General features: G+C 51.0%; 2 protein-coding genes across 4 annotated transcripts in view; one reads left to right on the top strand and one right to left on the bottom strand.

The window, feature by feature from the left end:
• ASTN1 (astrotactin 1) overlaps window positions 1-20,996 on the top strand; it is a 68,829-nt gene extending 47,833 nt beyond the window's left edge. For 2 of the 3 annotated variants that reach the window (XM_066555823.1, XM_066555822.1), the window contains exons 15-23: window positions 76-180; window positions 994-1,182; window positions 3,541-3,809; window positions 4,672-4,805; window positions 5,173-5,324; window positions 5,647-5,782; window positions 5,892-5,992; window positions 6,453-6,636; window positions 11,395-15,174. In XM_066555823.1, coding sequence (XP_066411920.1) covers window positions 76-180; window positions 994-1,182; window positions 3,541-3,809; window positions 4,672-4,805; window positions 5,173-5,324; window positions 5,647-5,782; window positions 5,892-5,992; window positions 6,453-6,636; window positions 11,395-11,629 — 1,505 coding nt within the window. In that variant the 3' untranslated portion in view covers window positions 11,630-15,174. Of the gene's footprint in view, window positions 1-75; window positions 181-993; window positions 1,183-3,540; window positions 3,810-4,671; window positions 4,806-5,172; window positions 5,325-5,646; window positions 5,783-5,891; window positions 5,993-6,452; window positions 6,637-11,394; window positions 15,175-18,619 lie in introns of those variants that run through there. The other variant, XM_066555825.1, reaches the window with a different exon arrangement.
• The window catches only part of PAPPA2 (pappalysin 2), an 88,409-nt gene continuing 83,916 nt past the window's right edge, over window positions 19,698-24,190 (bottom strand). Inside the window, exons 21-22 of the mRNA XM_066555821.1 lie at window positions 22,952-23,050; window positions 19,698-19,772 (exon numbers count right to left, since the gene is read on the bottom strand). Of these exons, the coding sequence (XP_066411918.1) occupies window positions 19,698-19,772; window positions 22,952-23,050 (174 nt within the window). The remainder of the gene's footprint in view (window positions 19,773-22,951; window positions 23,051-24,190) is intronic.

The raw sequence follows: 24,190 nt of genomic DNA, 5'->3' as shown, positions 1-24,190 counted from the left end.
GAAGGGCTGCAGCCATCCCCATGGTGAGGTATTGCTCAGCAGTGGCACTGAGTCCCTGTGTCCTTTCTCTGGCAGGGATGGTGAACTTCAGTGAGGTGTCTGGGTACCCCCTCCTGCAGCACTGGAAGGTGCAGTCTGTCATGTACCATGTCCGGCTCAACCAGATGACCATCTCCCAGTGTAAGTGTGCAGGGACACGGGGAATTAGGGGAGAGAGGATGGCAACAGGTGACACAGCCTTCTGCTGGCAGGTGATTGTTGGAACCCAGGAAATTCCTCTGGCTGCCCTGGGGGACTCGAGACCCCAACAGGGGGGCTCAGAGACCTTGGCACAGAGCCCAAGACCCCTGTGCCTTTGATTTTGACCCATGGAGCAAATTACCAACCTTTATATGAAGAATTACAAGTCAAGAGAGTTTAAGTAGAATAATAGTTAATTTGTCACAGGGTGAAAAATAGATTTTTAGGGTTTTAGAATGGGGGCTTGGGGTCCCAAGATGGAGGAATTTGGGCATGCCTTGTCCTTTTTCCTTCTTCTTCCTAGCCTCCATGTTCTGGGTGATGGTGGCACTTTTGGATTGGTTTAAGGCAGAAACTCACTGTCTAACATAGGTGATAGGTACTATCACCTATGATAGTAATGGTAAATAATGTACAAGTTATGGTAAATAATGTACAAGTAGTTTTTAGTATAAAAGATAACATTGCCCCAAGGATGGGCAGTGTGCCTCAACCCAACCTGCCAGGCAGATCTCAGTGGGTCGGAGAAAGAATGTTATAGATAAGAGATAATAAACAACCTTGAGAATGAGAACAGAAGAATCCTGATCTTTGGCTGCCAGGCCGGGACAACGTATCTCAGAGTCACTCTGACCAGCAGAGATTCTGAGAGGTGATGGGCTCAAAGGCTGGCTGTCCACTGCAAGCCTGTAGGGGGGTAGCGAGGGCTGGGTGGGCTCTGGGAACTGAGCATCTCCTCCATCTCCCTGCCAGCCTTCAGCAATGCACTCCACTCTCTGGATGGAGCCACCTCCCGTGGAGATTTTGTGGCGCTGCTGGACCAGTTTGGCAACCACTACATCCAAGAGGCAGTGTATGGCTTTGAGGAGTCCTGCTCCATCTGGTATCCCAACAGGCAGGTCCAGCGGCAGCTCTGGCTGGAGTATGAGGACATCAGCAAAGGTAGGAGCTTATCCTTGGGAAGGGTACTCATACCAACCCCTGGGAGTGGCAAGTGAGGTTTGCTTTTGGCATTTTGGAAGGTGCCCAGCCTGTGTCAGGACCGTGTCCCACGTCATTGCCTCACACCCTGCTCTCACACCCTTTGAAGCCAGCCAAAGGATTGCAGCAGGCCAGGCCAAAAAGAAAGATCAATACCCACAGCCCCAGGGAAAGACAAGTGCACCAATCCCACCATCCTGCCTCATTCTGGACTTAACTGTTGTCTTTAATCTTATTCTTTCCTTCCTTTTGTCTCTGCCATATCTACTCTCTTCCACCTGCATCCTGCAGCCAGACTTTTCTCCCTCCAGAGTGTTTCCTTCTCCTGGGGAGAATGCTTTTAATGCCAAGGAACCAGTTAGGAGCTGGGAGGTTCATCATGGTGCACAGGGCCTCTGGCACTGCTGCATCCCCTCCAGTGCCCTGTCTGCAGTGAACAGTGATGGATGCCCTGTGGAAGAGGTCCTGCCCACTTTGAATGGCAGCTTCACAAAAGCTGAGGCAGCCTAACCCCTGCCTGCTGCCATCTGTCCTCAGGTCTGTGGCAACTTCTCTAGTGGAGGGTGTCCCTGCCCATGGCAGGAGGCTGGAACAAGATGGTCTTTATTGTCCTTCCCATTCCCAACTATTCTGTGATTCTGTGATCTCTTGTGCTGGCCTCAGCAAAGCTGCCTGTAGGTATTTTCCTGCCTATGCTGGAGATGGTGGGTTGCAGCATCCAGGCTTGGGCAGCAAACAAGAGCCAGCCCCCAAGCCTGGGCATGGGGGATGCTGAGCAGAGCTGCTGCCTTTTAGATGACCTTGGTTTGCTGCTGCTGCCCAGGAATTCCCAGGTGCAGGCAGTGTGAGCTTGGAGCTCCCAGGCGCCACAATGGACACATCATTTCCATCATGAGGCTTCATAATTCTCAGTATTGGCACCAGCCTGTGGTGCTGCTCTTGCTATGTCCCAGCCACAGAGACACTTATTATCTCCCCAGGGCTCTTGTGTGGGAAGGGCTTCTTTCAAAGCCTGAGTCTGGATCCTGTGGGCTTAGGTCTCCTGGAGCCTGGACTTCTTCACAAGCCCACCTGGGGAAGCACAGCACGGTGCTCTTTGGCTGAGGGCTGTCTCCAGATGTAGCACCTCCTGATTGCAAGCACTTCTTTTTTTCTCCTGCAATTTCCTCCTCTTTGATTTTCGTGCTTAGAGGCTTTTCAGGTCTGGCAGCCTTTTTCCACCCACAGTATCACATTTAGGTTTCACTCTGGCACCTGCCACTTTCCTTCCTTTGCTTTTTGTTTGCAAACGTCAGGGGCTGGATATCGATTGAGAAATTGCAAGAGACAAATCATTCCCTGGCTCCTCTGCTTTTTCTCAGTGCCTGCTAAGCTGCAATTCACAGCCAGCCTAAAGTGATCCATCTCCAGCTTCCTGGGGGAGCAGAGCAACACTTTTCTATCCCAGGTTTTGTTTTAACAGCCTTGTTTTCTTTCAGGAGTCTCAAGGATGGGCTAGTGCTGGCCCATTTCTCCACAAATCCTTGCTATAGGGAGATTTTCCTATTGAATCATGGATGTGGTCCATGGTGGCTCCCCACATACCAGGTCACCACTAATGATGGCCTGAGCCTGCCCTGGGGGTGAGGTTTTGCCTGGGTCATCCTTCAGCTTCCTCCAACCCCACCAACCACCTTCAACGGTCCCTCTAGGCCCCTCTTTCTTCTGTATCAATCCAGGGACATCCTTTGGCAGGGATTTCGTGTGAAAAGCACTGTGTCCCTTCATGGCAAGGCTCGCCATGGCAGGGTGATGCTGTCCAGGGCACAGCAGTGATGGGCAGATTTTACCTTTTTGACTTCTGTGCAAGGACTGTTCCTCTTGTGCCAAAATATTTCCTGCTCTGTAGGGCCAGGAGGGCTTTTGCAGGAGAGTGGTCTGGCAGGGGTTTTGTTGGGGAGTCAGTGTGATGTGAAGGTGCCCAGGCAGGTTCTCCAGGAACCTCCAGCCACATGAAGGAGGCTCCCTCTCGTGGGGAGCTGCTGTAAGGCTGGACTGTCCCAGTCCAGCTGTAGGGATGGGGCTGGGGAAACTGAGGCACAGGGAGACCAGAGGACCTGCAATCACAGAGGCCAGGGTGGGCTTTTTAGTCCTGATTCCTCCTCTAAAGATCCCTACATATCTTAATCCTTAATCCTAATCCCTACAGAGCAAAAGGATGCAGGGGGCTCTTTGGAAGCCCTGCCTCTCTCCTGGGTGGAAGGCAGAGCTCTGGCCCCTCATATTCCCCTACCAATGGCTTGGAGCCCACTCTGGTGTCACTTTTCCCCCCTTCTGCAGGCAACTCACCCTCGGATGAGTCAGAGGAGCGGGAACGGGACCCCAAGGTGCTGACGTTCCCCGAGTACATCGCCAGCCTCTCGGAGTCGGGCACCAAGCGCGTGGCGGCCGGCGTGCGCATGGAGTGCCAGAGCCGCGGGCGCTGCCCCTCCTCCTGCCCGCTCTGCCACGTCTCCTCCAGCCCCGAGGTGCCAGCTGAGCCCATCCTGCTGGAGGTCACCAAGGCAGCCCCCCTCTACGAGCTGGTCACCAACAACCAGACCCAGCGGGTGAGGACAGGAGCGGGGGCAGGACAGCGCTGTGGCTGGCTTTGGAGGCAGCTTGCCCAGAGAGCGTCATGTCCAGCCGTGGCAGCCCTTGCTCCTTGGCCAGCCCTGCTCTCCAGGGTGGATGGGCTGTGCTGAACCCACCAGGGGATGGATGAACACAAGTGGTGGTGGGATGGGAGTGTTGGGGAAGATGAGGAAAGATGAGAAAAGCCTTATAAATATGATTGCCTGGCAAAAGATTTTGAGAATATAGAAACTATAAGCGAGATTGAAATGAAAGCAAGCTTTGAGATAGTTACTGAACAACAAGAAAACAATGGTGTAGCCAGCTGAAGGTAATCCCCTTTTGATGAAACAGTACCCTCTGCCTGCAGACAAGTCCAAAGGTCAGAGCAGACCCTACTAGCTTAGCAGAAAGGGTCCAAAGTGTAGTTTTTAGAGTTTAAAATGTAACACAGTATGATAATGTAATGATTCTTATAGGCTGTATGTAAATGCTATAAGATTTGTATATTGTACTAAATTAGTAAGAATCAGAATATTCAAGACAGAAGAAAATTTATTGTATTGTAACAAAAACTTTGCTCTCTTACCCCTTTTACTCTCTTATGCTTTTGCTCTCTTACCCTTTTATGCTCTTACCCTCTCATCCTCTCTCCCCCTCTCTTCTCTGGGGCCTGCTCTGAGCTGTGGCTGGCAGCTCCCATCAGGGCCCTGCACCCAGGCCCTTTGCAATGAACCCCAAGTTCCTGACCTGGCTGCAGAGATCTCTGCTCTCCGTCTGTCCTGACCGTGCTACCCCCTGATGCTCCTACATGGGAGCTCACCTGCCCGGTGCTCAACCCCTTGTCCTGTCTCCCAGCTGCTGCAGGAGGCCACCATGAGCTTGCTGTGGTGCTCGGGCAGCGGGGATGTCATCGAGGACTGGTGCCGCTGTGACTCCAGTGCCTTCGGGGCCGACGGGCTGCCCACCTGTGCTCCTCTCCCACACCCCATGTAGGTGCCCAGCCTGGCTTTGTGGTGTGGTGGGTCTGTGAAGAGGTGGTGATGGCCAGCAGTGTGGTGGCAGGAGGTGGTGGGGCTGTCTGCCTTTGTGGGGCAGGTTTGCAAACTGATGGGTGACCTGGGAATCGAGAGTGCAGAGTTGCAGTTCTTTTCTGAGTTCAGCTGAGGACTGTGGGGCTGGTTGTGGATCCATCCTGGTAAAGCAACCCTAAGGAATGAGTCCTTTGGACCAACATGCCCAGAACCTGGAGGGGAAAGGGAGGGGAAGTAATTTCTCTCCTGAGGTTGCGGTCTCCTGTGAGTTAATGGCTTTGAATCCCTTTTGTTGTGAGAAAGTAATGCAAAAACTGTCCCCCAGCCTGCGTCTCTCCACTGTACATGAGCCCAGCAGCACACTGGTGGTACTGGAGTGGGGCCACTCAGAGCCCCCCATTGGGGTGCAGATTGTGGACTACCTCCTCCGTCAAGAGAAGGTCACTGACAGAATGGACCACTCCAAGGTGGAGACAGGTGAGTGGGGACTCCCCTGGTTCTCCAGGGAGAGTGGGATGGAGGTGTTAGAAGAGAGCCTGTCTGTCTTTGCAAGGGGATGCTGCAACAAATCAAATATCCTGGGGAAGAGAGAGCAGCCCTTCTCCTGCCCACCATGCTGCAGAAAGGGGCAGCTCATACCATAGGGATGAGCTTTTCTGGAAATGCAGTGGGTCCAACTTTACACCAAGTTCATGCCTTAGCCTTGTTCCCCCTTGGCAGCAGGCAGTGTGGCAGCAGGCACAGGCTCTCCACAGCCCCTGTGCCATCACCAGTGGCACATCCTCCCCTCTCTCCCTAGAGACGGTGCTGAGCTTTGTGGATGACATCATCTCTGGTGCCAAGTCCCCCTGTGCCATGCCAGCCCAAGTGCCTGACAGACTCTCCTCCACCATCTCCCTCATCATCCGCTGCCTGGAGCCCGACACCACCTACATGTGAGTGCCCTGTGCCAGGCCTGTGGCAGTGCTGAAATCCTGGTCCTGTTTGGTGCTGCCTGTATTTCCGTGTGGAGCCCAGAGCTTTGTTTTTCCCTTTCCCATCCAGGTTCACGCTCTGGGGAGTTGACAACACAGGAAGGCGTTCCAGGTCAAGTGATGTGACGGTCAAGACACCGTGCCCTGTGGTAGATGATGTGAAAGCTCAAGGTGAGATGGAGGGAGCTGCTTGGGACAAGAGGGAGTTCCCCCTTCCAGCATGTTCCTGTACATGTCTCATGTCCTGGCTGTAACCTCTCCCTCACCCATAGTGGCCCAGGAGCTGCCACACGGTGTACAGGGCTGAGATGGGGGCTGCAGGAGACACACGTCCTCTCTGAAAACAAAAGGGAATAAATGGTGTTTCACTAACACTACCTGATGGCATCACCCATTAATTTTATTAATTAGACCAAACTGTGGGAAGCTAACCTGGACTGAGCCCAGGTAATGCCATCTAGTCTGTTGGAACCTTGTCCTGATGTGATGTAAATCACATAATATAACAAAATAACTCAGTGGACAAATCTTGGTTCTGGTCCTGGCTTCCCCAGACTGAGCTTTAGCTGTGGTGGGCTTTATTCATGCCTTTCCTTGCACCCCCCTGAACACCCCCTGTCCTTGTGCCCAGAAATAGCAGACAAGATCTACAACCTCTTCAATGGCTACACGAGTGGCAAGGAGCAGCAGACAGCCTACAACACCCTGCTGGACCTGGGCTCCCCCAGCCTCCACCGAGTCCTCTACCACTACAACCAGCACTACGAGAGCTTTGGGGAGTTCACCTGGCGCTGTGAGGATGAGCTGGGGCCCAGGTAGGCTTGGGAGCTGAGCTGGCTAAGCAGGCAGGCCTGCCCTCCAGCAGGCTTGTCCCTCAGGGATTCTGGTCACCAGGAAGGCATCTCTTCAGCAAATCTTATGATATGATGGTGGATGATAGACCTCAGAGTGTCACAGTGGGGTTTCTGTTTTGCTGGATGCTGTGCATGTGCAAGCACCACTAACATAGGACAAGGTGGAAAGTGGTTGACTGTTGTCAACCCAACCCTGCTGTCCATCCCATCAGCCCTGTCCTGTCTCTGGAGTCTGGCCCAACATGTTCATGCTGTGCAGAGTGGCAAAGGGGTGGGATTTCTTTTTCCCTTCATAGCTGATGCCACAGGCAAAAAGGCAGAAGATCTTGGAAAAATAACACACCTACAAGGGATGGAGATTGGATTCTGCTTTCTACCTTTTCCTGAGCTTTGGCTTGAGCTGAATGTACCTCTGTGTGCTGAACCCTGTCAGCTTGTGGTCCCCAGCAGGCAGAGGACTGATTTTAGGTCTAAATTGTGCATTTCCTCAATTTGATCCACATCTGTGGTTGTGTGTGGGTGACATGAGTGTTTTTGGTGCCCAGGCAGTGCTGAGCTGCCACAGCAGGTTTTGGAGGAGGTTCCTGTCTAAACTAGTCTCTTTGTGCCTGAGTAAGCACCATGTCTTCTCTTCAGGCTTCTCCAGGTTGCTGAAGCCCCTCCAGCTGCCTGAGAATGTCCCAGGCTTGTAGAGATAGCCAGATGTTCCCTTCTCCCCCTGTCCTTCAACATCTGCTTTAGTCTGCGTGGTTTCCCAGTAATGTGGATATTTCCAGTCAGTTCAGCAGGCTGGGCTGAGAGCTTGCGTGTGCTGCAGTGGTGTTTCATAGCATCTGGCCTCCAAACAACCAGAGCTGTGACCTCATCTCGGAATCAGGGGTGCTTTCAAATGTACATCAAGAGCTCCTACTCTGTGGAATTCATGGCCTCTGCCTTACACCGTGCCCCACCCCTCCTCTTGCTGGTCTCACCACTGTCTGTCTTCCAGCCCTGCTTCTCCAGGTGATCACTTGTGTACTCCTAGCAGAGGATAGGAGATTCTCCATGTACATTCTGTGTCCTCCAAACCTCTGCTAGACAGTTAGAGAGACTCAGCTTGTGCCTGTCTTGTACTTAGTGCATTGGACTTGTGTCCTGGCACAGCTTTGGTGGGAAACTCTCAGGAGGCCCTCCATGCCCTGGAGGGGAGGTGGGGTCTCCTCTCTTCTCCCTTTTCCTATTTATGTCCTAAGAAATGTGAACTCTTTGAGGCACAACCTCAAAGCTCAGTAGCAGCATTGCAGCACATGGAGCCTTTTTAGGGGAGAGGCTCCCAGCAGCTCCTCTGCCCAGGGTTGCCTCATTCCCCCGACACTCAGTGGGATCAGCAGGCTTGGACTTCAGTCTCACCTTTGTCTTGATCCCAGCTGTGGTGATGCCGCTCCATCTCCATTTCCAGATGTGAAATCCAGCCCCAGTTTGCACAGACCATCTGACATCTGTTGTGGTGATTTGCATGAGGAACACATAAAATTCCTTACGTGACAGACTGGAGTCGTCACGGAGCCGCTGCCATCACCGAGGCTGAGTGCTGCCACTGCTGCTCCCTGCCCCAGTGAGCACCAGCCAGGACACGGCGTGGAAGCTGCTTCCTCGAGCCCCATGAGGCAGAGGCATTGCCACGGAGCAGCCAGAAATGCCACTGAATTACCCAAATGATACCATTTTCTGTGTGAATCTATGAGCCAGAGGGTTAATTGCAGCCTCTGGAAACGCTGGAGCGCTCGGGGTAGGATGACGCAAGTCGCTGATGAAGTGTTTGCAGCTCGCGCTCCTTGGAAAGAGGCACTGAGGCAGCTGCAGCGGGCTCTGGTGATGACAAATCTTGGAAAGCAGACCTCCTGTTTGATCGTCTCCGAGGGCGAAGCACCCAGACTGGTGGTGACAGGACAAATCACTTGCAGATGACATTATTTAGCCAGCAGACAGTGTTTGTTTGACTGTTGCTGATGCTCCTTTGAAGTCGGGGATGCGGACCCACGCGACTGACTCTACCATGTCCCTCCTCCTCCACACGTCCAGGGCACCTCCTACTCTGCTCATTTGTGGCACATTCAGCTCCCTTCTTGGCAGTGCTGGCTGCTGGACTGAAGAAGCAGAACTTGTTGTGAGTGCACAGATAACTTGTCTGAGGCTGCGAAAGCAAATCGCTCCCTCACGGTCCAAGAAGGGCTGCAGAGAGTCCTGGTCTTTGTATAAGGAAAGGAAATGGAGAAAAAAGCAAGCAGTAAGTGGAAGTTGGATTTGATGCAAAGCCTAGTGAAGTCTGGTGGTGCCTATGGGCTTTGAGCCAAAATCTGTGGGATAATATCAGGCATTCCTGTGAGGGTAGCTGGAGGAGGAGAGGCACTCGTGGCATCTTGCTTGGGTGTCACATGCAGAGACCAAGACAAGTGAGAGCTTGGCTGTTTTCTCATGGCTGGCCAGCTTGGGTGGCTATCTCCAGAGCCAAAACCATTTTAACCACCTTTTCCTCTCTGGCATGCCCTGGACATGAGCTCTGGGGTGGCACTTGTCATGTGGCTGCAGAGCTGGACAACCTTTCAGTGGCTCCAAATTGGGCCCTTGGAGCTGCAGTCACATCCAAGGTTTTCTCTCCAGGAAAGCCAAGATTGGCTCTGACTGGACTTAGGGTAAATTAATTCCTCTTCAAGCAGCTCTCCCATGGTGTGCCTGGCCTGGAGGGAGGTGTGGAGAGGCAGTGGATGTTCCTTCATGGTTGGTGCACATATCCTGGAGCTGTCACACCAGCCCAAGGTGCTTATCCTAAGTAAGAATGTCCAGTAAGAATGTGATTTTTTTCCTTCAGAATCATGATTTGTGACTGCTGCCTGTTCTGGGCTGAGCAGATGCTGAGTTAAAGCTAGTGAGGGGCTGTATCTTCTTTTCCTCGACTATTCTAACCCAGCAACTGACCTTGGAGCTGGGTAGGAAACTTATCCCAGCTCATCAGACACTGAAACTTTGGTCTGGGTTTCCAGGCACATGAGATACCTCCAAGATGCTTTATTTGAATCCATTGCCTCCACAGTGGCCACATTCCCTGGAGATCACCCAAAGTGTGAGACAAATTTAAAATGAACACAATGTGTTTTATCTGTACAAACTGATTTTCTTGATAAAAACATTAGCAGCGCAATTTTATGAGGACAAATTTGAAAAGAAGAGAACACAGCTTAGATCATGTTTGGCCATGATCCTCTGTGCTATTCCAATATCTCAGCCAATACAAGAGGCTGGTGATTTAGCACTTCCTCACTACCAGGACAAGCCTGCACGGAGGCTACGATGCCCTGGGTGTGCTGGATGTCTCTTGCAGAAGATGGATTCATCCTGGACCTGCTCTGCCTCTGTCACCTGACCTTCTCTCAAGGCTTCCTTGGCTGGGTTGTGGCTCTTTACAGGCTGCTGCTGCAGTGACTTGCCTTTCCTCGTCTTGTTCTCCACAACTGGAAGATACAAAGTGCACATGCAAAGAACCCGGAGATCTGCCACATCCCCTGCTCTCTCAGAGCTTTTTGGATGGGTTTGATGTGTGCTCCAGTGTATCCCTTCTGGTTTGCACGGTGTCCTGTAGGACACATTTCCTAAGCTGTTCCTAAATATTGTGAGTCATGTAGCAGGAATGTCATTCACTGTACTTATGTCTTGTATGGATCATAATTCTTATCTCACCTTCAGCCTTCCATACAGACCCTCACAAGCCAGACAGGACATTCTGGTTTGGATTTTTTTTTCTTAAATCTCCCTCCTCCTCAGTGGTATCCTGGCTTGCTGCTTGCAATACTGTGTGCATTTCTGGCAGTGGAGAAGTTGAGGATGCCCCATTCCTGGAAATGTTCAAGGCCAGGTTGAGACTTGGAGCACCCTGGTCAAGTGGAAGATGTCCCTGCCATGGGACAGGGGAGTGGAACAAAATGATCTTTAAGGTCTCTTCCAACCAAACCATTCTGTGATTCTGTGATTCCTACACCAAGCCATGAATGGCCAGCATAGCTCCTGAATATGCAGCACATACACTTAATGAAGTGGACACACATGGTGACACTATTCTGGGCTGGCCATATATGTCATGCCTGAAATGATTTAGCTTTTATCCCCACTGCCTACACTGCTATTGGCTCTGTTTCCCATCCTGTTATATTTGGGGTCCAGTAGCTGCAACAGTGACTGGTGGTGCCACTTGAGTCCTTGGTAATGTCCATGCAAAGGGTGCTGGGGGTTTCACAGCTACACTTGTGACTGTCTCCATAATAAACTCTCAGCAAACCTGGCCTTGTTGTGTGAGTGCTACAGGGTGGAAGAAGAAGAGGGGACAGGACAGTGAGGTGTGTGTCCCAAGACCAGTGCAGCAGGTGCAGCACTGCCATGGAGACATGGGCATCTCTGCCTGGGTAGGGGCTGTTCTCACATGGATTTAACTTGCAGTGCTGCCTTGGGAATGGTGTGTCCCCACAGCCCCACCATCCCTCCTTGTCCTGGCAGCTCCTCACAGCTGCTCTTGCATTATCTCTTCTCCCTCCAGGAGCTCCCGTGGTGTCCTTAACTGTCTTTACTTTTCTCTCCTCATACATTCCTCCCGCCCTCCCCGCCATCCTCTCCGTGGTGTCTCCATCACCCCTGCCACCCCTCGCTGTCCATCGCCCCCCTGGCATCTCCCCTCGCCCGCCCTCGCTGCAGGAAGGCTGGCCTCATCCTCTCGCAGCTGGGGGACCTCAGCAGCTGGTGCAATGGCCTCCTGCAGGAGCCCAAGATCAGCCTGCAGCGCTCCTCCCTCAAGTACCTGGCCTGCCGCTACAGCGAGATCAAGCCCTATGGGCTCGACTGGTCGGAGCTCAGCCGCGACCTCAGGAAGACGTGCGAGGAGCAGACGCTGAGTGTCCTGTACAATGACTATGGTGACAAGGACTACTGAGGCTTCTGGGCACCTGCTCTCAGGCTGGCCTTCCCATGGGCGTTTCTGAGGGTTTCACACATGGACCCATGGAGGGGGAGGGTGTCGCTGATGTTTCTGGAGGCGAGGATTTGGACTGGGGCGCAAAACCGGCTGCTCTGTGCAGGACTGACTCAGTATTAGTTTCTTCTTCAACTTGGCCAAAAGCCTTTCTAGTTAGAAATCTTGTGGGACCCAGTTTTCTTAGTTTTGTTTTATTCATTTTGCCAAGAGGTTCCTCAGCATTGGTGGAGAAGGCAGGCTGGGAGGGCACAGCCCTCTTCTCCTGCCCCATCCCTGCCCTGGCTGTGGGGACTGTCTCCAAAGATGGGCCACACCAGTCATGGGAGAAAAGTGGTGACACAGCCAGGATGGGAGAGCAGGTGATGCAGGCAAAAATGGAGGCAGGGCATGCAGGTCAAGTTGAGATGCTTATGGTTATGGCTGAGCTAATCAGCCACTGGGAGGCCAGCAGGGTTGGGATGGGGTTTTTTGCAATTGTAAAGCATGAGGTCTGGGTGAGACCTGAGAGAACAATGGTGCTGTTGGTGGGCAGAGCTGGTGTGGTGTCATCAGCTGGGGCGAAGAGGCAGGGGCATTGTGACCCCATCTCCTCAGGTTCTTCTGCCATGGCCAAAACCCACATGTGCTCCAAGATGCAGAGTCCTCCAGAACAAAAGCAGCTTGGCCTCAGGGCCAGTAGTCAGCTGGACATTGTGAGCTTTCTTCTTGAGGGACCACATTCCCTGGAAGTCAACCTTAAAATCCTTTCTATTATTTTTTTTCTCCACTATAATAAAAACTTAGGAGCAACATCAAGCTGCTGCTGAGAACTCAGCTAGGAGAGGAGCAGCCAGATGACACAGACAAGATGTTCTGCACCAGACACTTGCAGCTGTGGGATAGCCCAGGTTCTGTGTGGTGAGGGGAGAGGGATGCAAGGTACCCCAATGCCGTGGTGCAGGATGGTGCTGAAGGTTCTGGTCCCAGAGAGGGCATGGAGGACAGGCTTCTGGGGGTGTTGCTTGCCTGTGTTCAGGGCTCACATCTGCCTCTTCCTCTGGTAACTTTTTTTTTAAAGCTAGAGAGCTGGGGTTGTACTGGGACACTGGGTTTTGTTCCGAGTAAACAGTTCTCCAAATCCCTGTCCCTGCTGATGATGTTGGAGGCAGAAAACAGGTTCCTTTTAGCTTCAGCTTCCTGCCTGGTTTGCAGAGGAGGCACCTCTGGACTTGCCAGCTGTGCACCTTTGATCTAGACAAGACCAGAGCCCTACAGTGGGATTTTTACGATGCCTCCAGAGAGAAATTTCCTTTTCATTTTTTTCAGTCTTGGCAGGAACAGTCTTCAGCCTGTCTCATATGATTTTCTGCCTCATTCCTCCTCCTACCTGCCAAGGACATGGCTTGAATATTTGTGTGGTGCTGAGAGGGAGGCGGCTGCGCTCTGCACCCCGTCACTGCCGACAGCGCTGCAGCACTGGATTCTCTCAGCAGCAGCTCAGTGTCTTCCTGCAGGACCACACTGTGCTTTGCTCTCTCCTTCTCATGGGCAGACATCTCTCCAGGGGCAGCTGGCCTGGACTGGGGAGCTGCTGGGAGCAGCCACCATCAGTCAGTATGACCTGGGCATCCCTGTGTCACTGCTGTACTGTGTGTCTGGCAGGGGTGATCAGACAAACGTTTGCTCTGTGCAAGAAGGAAGTCTCCTGGATCCTTTTGGCTTTTTCTTATGTGTTTGTCCTTATATTTTGATGTGCCTGATGCTGCCAAGGGCTTAGGGCTCGGAGTGAGACCAGTGCCACCTCCATGCACAGGTATAGATGGGCAGGTGATCTGTACTGAGTCATCACTCCTTTTCCTTTTAGCGAGACTCATGGCCAAGACACTTCTGTTTATCCTTTTGCTTATCCCAGCAGATGCTGAGACAACTTTTAACTTCCAGCCAGGCAGCCATCCAGCCATGGGCAAAGGGCACCTCTGCTCAACGCCTCGAAGGGATGTTTGAAGGAAGGCTGCTCTGGCCCAGACACCAGTTGGTTTCTCGCCAAGTAATACCGTGTACATGGCCTTTATGTGAAATGCAGACTGTTTTCCTTTGGGTAGCAGACTCCTCTCTTTTATTGCTTACTAGGTGCAGCAGCAAGGACAGGAGCAGTGCTGTCTGCCAGCCACTCGCTGTGACACTGCCAGGAAAACCCTGCACACCCCATGCATTCACACCTGCCTAGGTTACTTTTTCATCTGGCCCCAAGATTTACACCGAGGCTCTGCAGATATTTCTGTTCTGCTTCTGTGCTGACACTTCAAAGCCCTTGCATGGGCAACCAAAGCCCTGCAGCATCATCAGCCAGCTGTGCTGGGCTCTGCTCCCTGGGTCCTGGCTTCTCCATGGGCTGGGCTTTGGAGAGTGAGGGGGAAGCCACCTCTCCTTTGGGGTCCTTTGGCAGCACCCTTGCACAGCTGGACGTGGCTCAGCCCCCTCGCCCTGTGACAGACTGTGCAGGCTGCTGGCAGGGCTGTGCTCTGCTGATTTGCCTGCCCTGGTGCCCCTGCAGCTGCTGTGCTGGCAGGGCCCGGCAGCCTGGCACATCTGTGGGGCCATTTTCACAGTGACCCTGGCTTTGTGAGGCTTCCTTCTTGGTATCCTCACTCTAGCTTTGCAAGTCAGAACCTTGCCCAAGCTTGGATTTTCTTGCCCAAGTCTCTCAGCTACCACACGAGTCCCTCTCAGACAAATGCCAGCAGCCACCATGGGGTACCAGACCAGTCCACCATGGGGGCTGTCCCTTGGCTGCAGACCTGGCCTTGGTGAGATGTGCTGTGTGGGGCTTGCTCACCCAAAATAAGCATGCCCTGGTCTAGTGGAAGGTGTCCCTGTCCACAGCAGCAGGGTTGGTACCCAATGCTCATTAAGGTCCCTTCCAACCTAACCCATTCTGTGTCTCTGAGATTCCCTGCAGAGCTGACACCACCCACATCTGCTGCAGGGTCCTACTGTTGGGCCTGCACAATATTTTCTCTCTTGGACTCCTGATTCTTCCCAAGCTTCCAACAACAGGAGAACTGTTTTCCAACCATTTCTGCAACCTCCTTCACCCCCCCTGCCCTTTCTTTTTGTTTTATTTCTGAATTAATGAGCAATCATTCACCTGAGATGAACCTCTGGGTCGTTAACTTTTCTTTGCTGCGTCCGTACCCCTGTAATAGCATTACTACCTTTTCCTTGTCGTGGAGTTATTTAACATATAAAGACAGTTTGGTCCTTTTCTTTACAAAGATGGCTACAATTCATGTTCCTTGATGTTCTATTAAACCTCTAATGTGACGTTTTACTACTGTAGATTGAAAGTAGGGTGCTTTAGGGTGAGATAGCCATGTGGCAAGAAATACAAAACCCTTCTGGATTACTTTAAAAAAAAAAGAATTTAAAAAAAAGGTTTTAAACAACAGCAACAAAAATCATTGTACCACTATGTAAAACTCCAGATGATAATTTAACTGACTATTAAAAGGAGCTGTTAGTAATCCCTGGCTCTGGCAAACTAGAGTGTTTGTTTATAGTTTTGGTCCAGTTGATGTCATCTTTGGTTGCAGATGAAACACTCTCAGCCTTTGAACTTGGGTGAGTCTTCACACAAGTTTAGCATTAGCCTGTCTGTCCACTGGGTTAGCCAAGTCCCAAACCACTCAGCACACACAGATGGAGCCATGTCCTGAGCCCTGTCCTGCCCACCTGCTCTGCTGGATGTGGGAAGGTAAAGATGTCTCCAGTCATCCCTTTCTTTGGGGAAAAACTGCATTTACACGTCCTCAGCAAGGGTCTCTCAGCCCTTCATTTGCAAACCTCCACAGAGGCTGGGAACTTGGAAGCAGAGTCCAAAAAAGCCATTTTTTCTGTCTATAAGGTGATTTGCCCACCTTTTAGCCATTCTTTTAGTATATTAGGTAGGTGAGATGGTGCTGTCTGGTGATTAACCACCCCTGGACAATGTCCTGGTCCATCTGGCAGACTTTTGACAGAGGACTAGCAGCAACATGAGTATAAATGTCCCACAAAGAATGTGAAAAGCAGTGCCTGAACAGAGGTGAGATCTGCAGAAGATGCCAAAAGCCACTTACAGTGCTGTGCTGTGTCTAATGGTCAGGCCATCAGGAGTTACAAGGGCAGGTCCCTTGGCCAAGCCCAGTGTGCATTGCCACCTGCCCTGCCAGATGGGTGGAAGACCCAGGGACAGCCTGGGCAGACAGACAGGCAGACAGGCAGGACACTTGGAAGGACACAGGAGGGGGATTTAGGGACTATAGCACACAAATCCATAGGAAACCAGACTTCATCAAGTCTCATGGAACAACTTGATTTTTTTTTTCTTTTCCCAGTGCTAAATTGCAGGAAAATAAGCTAAAAATACTCCCAATACTTTCCTTCTGCTATTTTCCATGCAGTTAACCACCATCTCATTGCACAATAAGCTGTGGCTATATAGTGAGATGGAGGAGGAGGAGGAGGAGGAAGAGAAGAGGGTCTGTGTGGCAGCAGGGTGTGCAGCTGCAAGCCTAAACTGCTGTGTCAATATCTCAGCACGAAATCTTCTCAGGGGTCATCTGGCTTGCAATCCACGGGGGTTTGGAGAAAGGCACCCCAAAAAAGGGTGAAGTGGACTGCAAGGGGTGCATCAGCAGCACATTGGTAGGTTTTTAGGAAGGGTTTGGTAATGTGTGTGTGTGTGTTTTGGAAGGGCTGCTGTTGGCTCCTCTCCAGAGTGTGTGATTTGGGGAGCTTTGCCCTAGAGAGGACATTTGATGTCACCAGGAGATGCTGTTCCTCCTCTGGGACTGAGTCCCTGTGCAAAGACCAGACATGATGAAAAGACTGATGAGGAGCATCAGAGATGGCTGGAGGAAGAAGAGTGGGGTTTGAACACAGGGCAAGGGCTTTTTGGTGCTTCTCAGACCATAGGTACAAAATTTACCTGGTCACTGAAGAAAACGATGAAAAAAAAAAATCCAAACAAATCTAAAGTAACTTTATTGTCTTGGGTTTTAATTTTCTTGCCAGGATACCACATGGTCCTCTGGCTCTAGTGTGGGCCACCTTCTGCTCCCCATCGCCAGGGATGTGAACATACACACACACACACACACACACACACACACACACATTTCCCCTCATTTTGAGTGGATTAATTACAAAAAGTGGCCAGTTTGTAGCATAACTAGGAGAAGATCTTCTGCCAAAGTGTTCTTGCAGCTGGTGGCACAGCAAAAGGCTGCCTGGGTAGCAGCCTTGAATTAGGAGGTGGCATTGGAGATAAGTGTCCCCTCACACCCCAAAACCCAAAGGAAATCTCCAGTTGGGCTGTGACTGTTCTGGGAGAGTCTCTGATTTGGGAAGAGAGGAATATGTCAGACCAAACCACCTCCCTGGCTCCCTTTGGGGTGAATCAAAGAGGCAGGAGAGATGGAGGATGAGAAGATTATTTATTTTTCATAGATTTTTATAAAAAATAATTATCAAATACAAAAAAATAAAAATAGCAGCAGCCTCCATTGTGAATAAAACCCTAAAGGGGACAAAAACCGCTCAGTGTCGCTATAGAAGAACAATATTTCAGTATGTAGAAGCTGTCTGGTCATAAGAAGCACAAATGTCTACCAGCCAAGCCAGCACTTCCTGTCCCAACCCCCCAGTTCCCCTGTCCGTGGGGCACAGTCCCTTCCCTGCACACACAGGTGAGCAGAGGAAAAAACCAGGATTTTCATGCCAAAAAGGATACAAATTTGGTATATAAACACATAGGCATCCAGGTAATGCTGAGACCAGGCAGGGAAGGGTTTGTCATGGCAAGATGCTGGGACTTGAAATTCTGCTTCTGGGTGTGATGTTCATGCCATGTCCCCACTGCCCCCACCTGTGGGGGCTGCCAGAACCCCACTTCTGCTGTGTTGGAATTCCTGGATCTCCTCTTCCCTGCACTGGTGGAGCAGGGCAGGCTGCCCAAGCTGCACATCCTGGGAGGGCAGCTATTATTTGAATCTCCTTGGGTTGCTTGAGGGTTGTTTTTTAAGTGAAAAGTGGGTATCTGACAAGATATTGCTGCTATCTGCCCAAGTGACAGTGAATTCTGAGGCACTGTCCCTTGTGCACAATGAGAACAAAAATGTCAGTGTCCCAAGAGGAGATGGGGCTCATTGTCCCCCACCTCCCCTCAAATCTCTGCCTAGGCCAGGTGGATGGGGACACCTGGGGTCAGAAAAGGGCTTGGAGAAGGACAAGGCATCTCCTGCCTGGATGCTGGTAGGATGTCCAAGCACCTCTGCCCCTACTCGGGTCCTCCAGTAAAACACAAGCATAGGAAATTCCTGCAAAATAGGATGGTGGAAGCTCTGTTTTCAACGATGCCTTGAAAATTCCTGGTCTCTCCACACCGTGTCACCCTCTCTCCACCACTCCTTCATCAGACAAACTGGCTGGAAGCCTGTATCCAACAGCACAGGCCATGCAGGCAGGACACAGCCTGGAGTCCTTTGGTCCCAGCCTGCAGCTCACCCGGGGACACTGCCATCAGCTCCTAGTCTGTGGTCCCTTCTCTGCTCTCCTCTCCTCTTTCTATCCCTTTTCTCTGCCTCTTTACAGCACAAAACCATCAGTGATAGTCCCAGCTGGAGCCAGGCACCTTCCCTATTGCTGCCTTTATGTGGCTGGGTCCAAGCTGAGCTTCTGGGAGTCAATTATGGGGGGCAGAGTTTCTTGCTGGGCTCCTTTGAGGCCAGAATTGAATCTGCAGATTTTCACTTAGGGCCTACAGGAACAAGAGCCTCTTGGAAGTCAGCAACTGTATGTCCAGCCTGAGGGGCTGGGACAGAGATAATAATAAGGAATACTAATACTAAGGAAAACTTCAATGAGAAAAGATAATTCTCAAACTCTCCTGACAGTTTTTTTTTTTTTTTGGTCCTTTTGGCATTACAGGGTCTAGTCTCCTCTGAGAGCTGCTGACAACACAACTCAGTTGGAGCTCAGATGTGAGGGAAAGAGAAGAAGGACCACCAGAGCACCCTTCATTCAAGCATCACATAGCTACACTGGTTTGGCCTCTACACCCAGCTGGGTGTGCAGTGGCTGGGGGAGTGAGACAGAGAGGGAGCACGCTGAGTCCTTGCTCCTATTGACCATGCAGTGATCCCCATGGACACATAACCCTGCCCAGAGGGCTCTAAAATAATGTGTGATGGATGCCTGTGGTACCCTTGGAATCTGTTGTGCTCACTGGGATGATTCAAGGGCACAATAACATTTTTTCTCAACCCCACAATCCTGATCCAGATCCACACCCTAAGAAGAACAGGACAAAGCACTGGCAAATACCAAGGGCAAAACATGGTCCCTGCCAGATGCCCAAATCACCGTGCGGTGGGAGCCTCCCTGCCTGGCATGGCCTGGGTGTTTGGCTTCTCTCTCCGTCCTCCTCCCAGCTCAGCAAGGAAGGGGAAAATCCCTGCTCCTCCTGCCCTGACCTGTGCTTTTCCCAATGGTTTGTACTTCACAGCAGCATGGGTGTGTGATAAAGGATACCCTTTCTCAGCTTCATCAAGAGCAAAGAAAATATAATATATATTTATATATATATTATATATATGTATATAGATATAATTAAGTTTAAATATTTGCAGAGAGATCACAACTACCTCGACCTTGCTAAAAGAAGTCTGTACAGCAGAGAGGGGTGAATAGTGACAAAGACAGACACCCAGGAGCGCACCAGGACACACATCCATGGCAGCACCCGGGCTCCCGGCGTGGACGGGCCCTAGCCCAGCGTGTGGCTGAGGCGGCCCCAGACCCCGGCCTGAGCGCCTCGTGTGGCTTCTGGAGGGAGCAGCGACAGCGAGGGAGCCACAGCCCGCCCTCCGGGGCTCCTCGGTGGGCTGGAGCCGTCCCCTCAGCCGCAGCCGCCATGCCCCGCCCGGCTCTCCCTCACGCCACGGCCCCGCCGCTGCCCCTCGGCTCCTCCGGCGCTGCCTGACCCAGAGAGGCCCTCATGGCGCCGCTACTGGTTCTCCTCGGCCGCAGGGTCGCGGCAGGTGCACTCGTCCTGGTCGCAGTCGGCGGCAAAAGGGATCACCTAGGGGAGCAAAGTGTAATGGGTCATGTGTCGGAACTCAGTACGTCCCTCCGAGTGTCCAGAGTTGCCGAGGACCCTGCCGGGCGGCTCAGGGACCCTGGCACGCAGCCCAGAGCACCTGCGGATTTAAATTACCAGCTTTTGTATGAGGACCTGAAAGTCACAGAAGTTTAAATAGTATAATAATAAAATTATCACAGGGTGAAAATGTAGATTTTAGGATTTTTGGAATGGGGGTTTTGGGGACAAGATGGAGGAAGTTGGGCATGTCTAGCCTTCTTCTTCTTGGTCTCCATCTTCTGGGTGATGTTGGCACTTTGAGATTGGTTTAGAGTAGAAGCTCACTGTCTAACATAGGTGATAGGTATTGGGAAGTAATTGTAAATATGTTATAGGTAGTTTGCAGTATAAAAAGACAACACCGCCCCGAAGGCGGTCAGAGTGCCTGTGGCTGCCCTGCTGAGCAGATCTCAGCTGGGCAGAAAGAAAATTTTATAGATAAGAATTAATAAACAACTTCAAGACCGAAAACTGAAGAGCTCTGACTCGTTCTTTGGATGCGCGGGCTGAAATAGAGACTTTTCACATATCTCAGGGCAGCAATTAACAACTGAACTCCGAGAGTCATGTAAAGTAATTCATGCTTAGGTGGAAAATGTATGAAATAAAAATTGTAAAATAAATTAAACATCCAACGAGCCTCGGACCACGGAGACAGATTACCACACCGAAGTCACGAATCTCCTGGTGGCAGCGGGAATGAATGCCTCGTTAACAAATAAAAAAAGGAACGTGGTTGGTCAAGAGATGGGCTTCCTCTGGAACCACCCAGGAACACCCAAGGACAATCAGCACTTGACAAATATCATCAATCAAGATAACCGAAGTCGTCAAAAACATACATCTGAATACATGACTTCTCCTAACATGATCAGTGCCCGCCACCACCCAAGAAACAGCAATTGTCCAGCCCTGCACAGTAAAAAGAAACTTTATACATATGGGGGGTGACAAAAGAAATCGGGGCACTTCTGCCTCGGGCATAAAAATCTGTGTAAAACAGCCCTGCTGGAAATGTCATTGGTGAACAGAGGGAGATCTGATGCGATAGAGGTTGGATCCAGGTTCGCCCAGCGCTGATCCCAGGCCCGATGCTGTCTCTTTGACTGTGGTTTTTGAGGAGTGTATTTTGGTCACGAAAATAAAATCTTTCGCATTTATTAATTTGGCTTTCTCCTTGATCATTTATAACAAAAGGGACAGCTCAGCTCCGCCCTGGGACACCCCTCTTCCTGCTTCAGGCCTCTCCACACTGCTGTGGACAAACAGACATTTTGGGCCGTGCCCTGTTGGCAGTGCCAGGCTCTGTGCTCACTGAGCAATGGGCCCTCATACCACCTGTTCCCAGCTGAGTTTTGTTCTTAGCCTTTTCTTTTTTGTTAATGTGTTTCGAATTTTGCAGCCAATGGATGGGTTGAAACTTGTGCCCCAAATGTCAAACCCTGAGAAGGAGTGTCCCCTGATGGGTGTAAGACATTCAGACTAGGCCTGGCAGTGGTGAGGCACCTCCCGATTAAATCTTACTTTGGTCTATTAGTTTCAAAGTTTTACTTGTTACCATTAGAAAACTCCCTGAACCTATGGACCTGTCAGCTACTCCTGGCTCTTCCAGCAAAGCACAAAGATAACACAGCCTTGTCTTCTGCAGCTCTTAGAGGAACTCAACCAAGCTTTCAGCTGCAAAGCTGACCTGCACACTGCCCAACATAAAAGCCAAGGTGGGTGCAGTGTCCTTGTGCATTGTGGAAAGCCAGGCAGGATGCTCTGTGAGCAGGAACAGCCTTCCATGGGACAGGCAGTGGGTTCATCTAGGGCCACTCACAAGCTGTGCAGCTTTGAGACACCTCGTGCAGGTTGGGAGGCTCATTTCACATTACTTTCTCTACAGTAACTGTGTGTGACAGGCTTGCTCTGTCACACACAGTTACTGTAGAGAAAGTACTGTCCCCTTAGCTGCTGGTAGCAGAGAAAGGAGGGAGGGCATACACTGAGCAGCTGACTCCTGGTTGACAGTGGCCTGGTAATGAGCCATGGGAGCCGAGAAAACAGTTTTCTTCAGAGGTTTTATACACACCAGGCTCAGAGCCAGGAGTTTTTCTTACTGTGAAAACATTTGATTTTTCACAGACTGGATCAGCAAAGGAAGGGCTGGAGTGCTTTGGGGATTTTTTTGATGTTTAAACCCGGTATTTCTCCATCTGCCTTAACAGGGATGTGCTGGAGGCTTGTTGAGCGGAAGATCTGGGACCTGTGGGGGATGCAAGCTGGGTCTGGGAGCTATGGGACTGAACCCCCCCACTTTCTACTGTGAACCCATCCTTTATTTTGGCCATGCCTTGCTCCAAGATGTCATGATATTGTTGTGGGGATTTCACTCATCACTTGGGTGTAAAGCCTCTTCTTTCCTATCTCAAGTGGATCTTCCCAGGATTTTATTTTTCCTTTTCTCTGTGTATGTATGCGTGATGAAAGGAGAAATGATTCAAGCTCCACAACAAAGATGAGAAGATCCAAATTCACATATTTTCGCAGTGAGAAATTATTTCATGCCCTGTGATTTGTTTTGCTGTTGGATATGATTAGGAAGAATGGGCTGTGAGTGCTGGATAGCAAGTTAGGTGGGAGGGAAGATTGCGATGGGAGACAAAGAAGGGTCTGTGCTACCCCAATGCCAAGCTGCTCCCTCTATACTATTCTCCCTTCCTTAGAGAGGGAGGAAAACATCACTTGTAGCAGATGCCAGTGGATCATAGCAAAAATCCCCTGAGACAGCTCAATTACACAAGGTGACTTTTGACTCACCATGTTTAGCACAATGTCCTATGGAAGTCATTTCTTTGGGTCACTTTTCCCAAAACGAGAGGAAATCCCATGAACTTCAGTGGGAGCTGGGCTGAGGTTTCAATCCCACTGGCCTGAGTCCAAACCCCGCTCTTAATCAGCGCGATGCTGTCCATCAGCTTCAGCTGGCTTTAGTTTAGAACCGTGCGTTTGTTCTCCGTTCATGGGAGAGTTACACTGCAGGCTCGGTTCCACAGCCAGCAAAGCCAAAGAACATAGCTAGCAGTCACCCCTGAATCCACAGATCCCGGCCAAGGCCACGGGAGGTGCTCTCTTACCTTCCTGGAGGACAGGGTGGAGGAGCAGCAGTCCCCGCCGTCATACTGGCAGTACGCCCGGTTGTTGATGGTGTCGCACCAGCCGTCTGCTTGGAAGGGCTAAGGCAGAGGAAGAAGGCTCTGTGAAATGTTGTTCAAAAGCATAAGGTTGCCCCCAAAAGTAGAGGTCCTCAGCAAGGCCCACTTCCAGCATACACAACCCCCTCTTCAAAGCCAAAGGGCACCAGATATCCCAGCTGGTGTGAATGGAGCAGCAGGTGCTCCAAGGGCAGCAGCTAGAGGATCATGGAATTGTGTCAGAAGTGTTAAATGGCATGAGCCATTAAATGGCATGAGCCATGGAATTGTGTCAGAAGTGTTAAATGGCATGAGCAGCCTTTCAGAAAATCAGTTTATTGTTTAGTTACATGAGTCATCTGATCAGAGAAGAAGCGACCGGGGCTGAGGAGCAGCCAGTGATGGCTGAAGGACTCTCCCGTGCAAGGGCTGTGACCAGCGCCATGCATGGGAAGCACTCACAAGAAGGCATCAGGAGCGGTCAGCAGCCAAGGTTTATTTATCACAGATCTACACCAGCACTGCCAAGCAGCCACTGAACCAGCTACAGGATGGAGAACCCATTTCTTCATAGAGTGATTAGTAATGAAATGCTGCTTTCACTTCAGGCTCTGTGATTGTACTTACTGGCTCAGCAACCATGGCTGACCTCCAGGACATTTTCCATCAGAATCTTGGAATCATTGAATAGTTTTGACTGGAAGAAGCCTTAAAGACCATCTCATTCCAACACCCCTGCCATGGGCAGGGACATCTTCCACTAGACCATGTGCCCAAGCCCTGTCCAATCTGGTCTTGAACATCTCCAGGAATGGGGCAGCCACAATTCCTCTGAACAACCTGTGCCTGTGTCCCACCACCCTCAAAAATTTCCTCCTAATATCTAGTCTAAACGCACCCTCTTTCGGTTTAAAGCCACTACCCTTTCTCCTACCACTCCATTCCCTTGCCAAAAGTCCCTCCCTGACCCTTGTGTAGCCCTTTTTAGTCCTGGAAGGTCCTTTGATGTCTCCACAGAGTCTTCTCTTCTCCAGACTGAACAGGACTCTTGGTGGAAACCTGGCTATCCCATTGCTCATGGAAGCAGCTGATCCATTTCATTGGATCTGGTTGGCCCCAAACAACAACCAGAAATCCCAAAAATGCCCAGACTCGGCCTTTGATGATGGACACTCACATGTA

The sequence above is a fragment of the Molothrus aeneus genome, chromosome 9, assembly GCF_037042795.1.
Source record: "Molothrus aeneus isolate 106 chromosome 9, BPBGC_Maene_1.0, whole genome shotgun sequence".
NCBI lineage: Eukaryota > Metazoa > Chordata > Aves > Passeriformes > Icteridae > Molothrus > Molothrus aeneus.
This window is presented reverse-complemented; position numbering and strand designations above follow the sequence as displayed.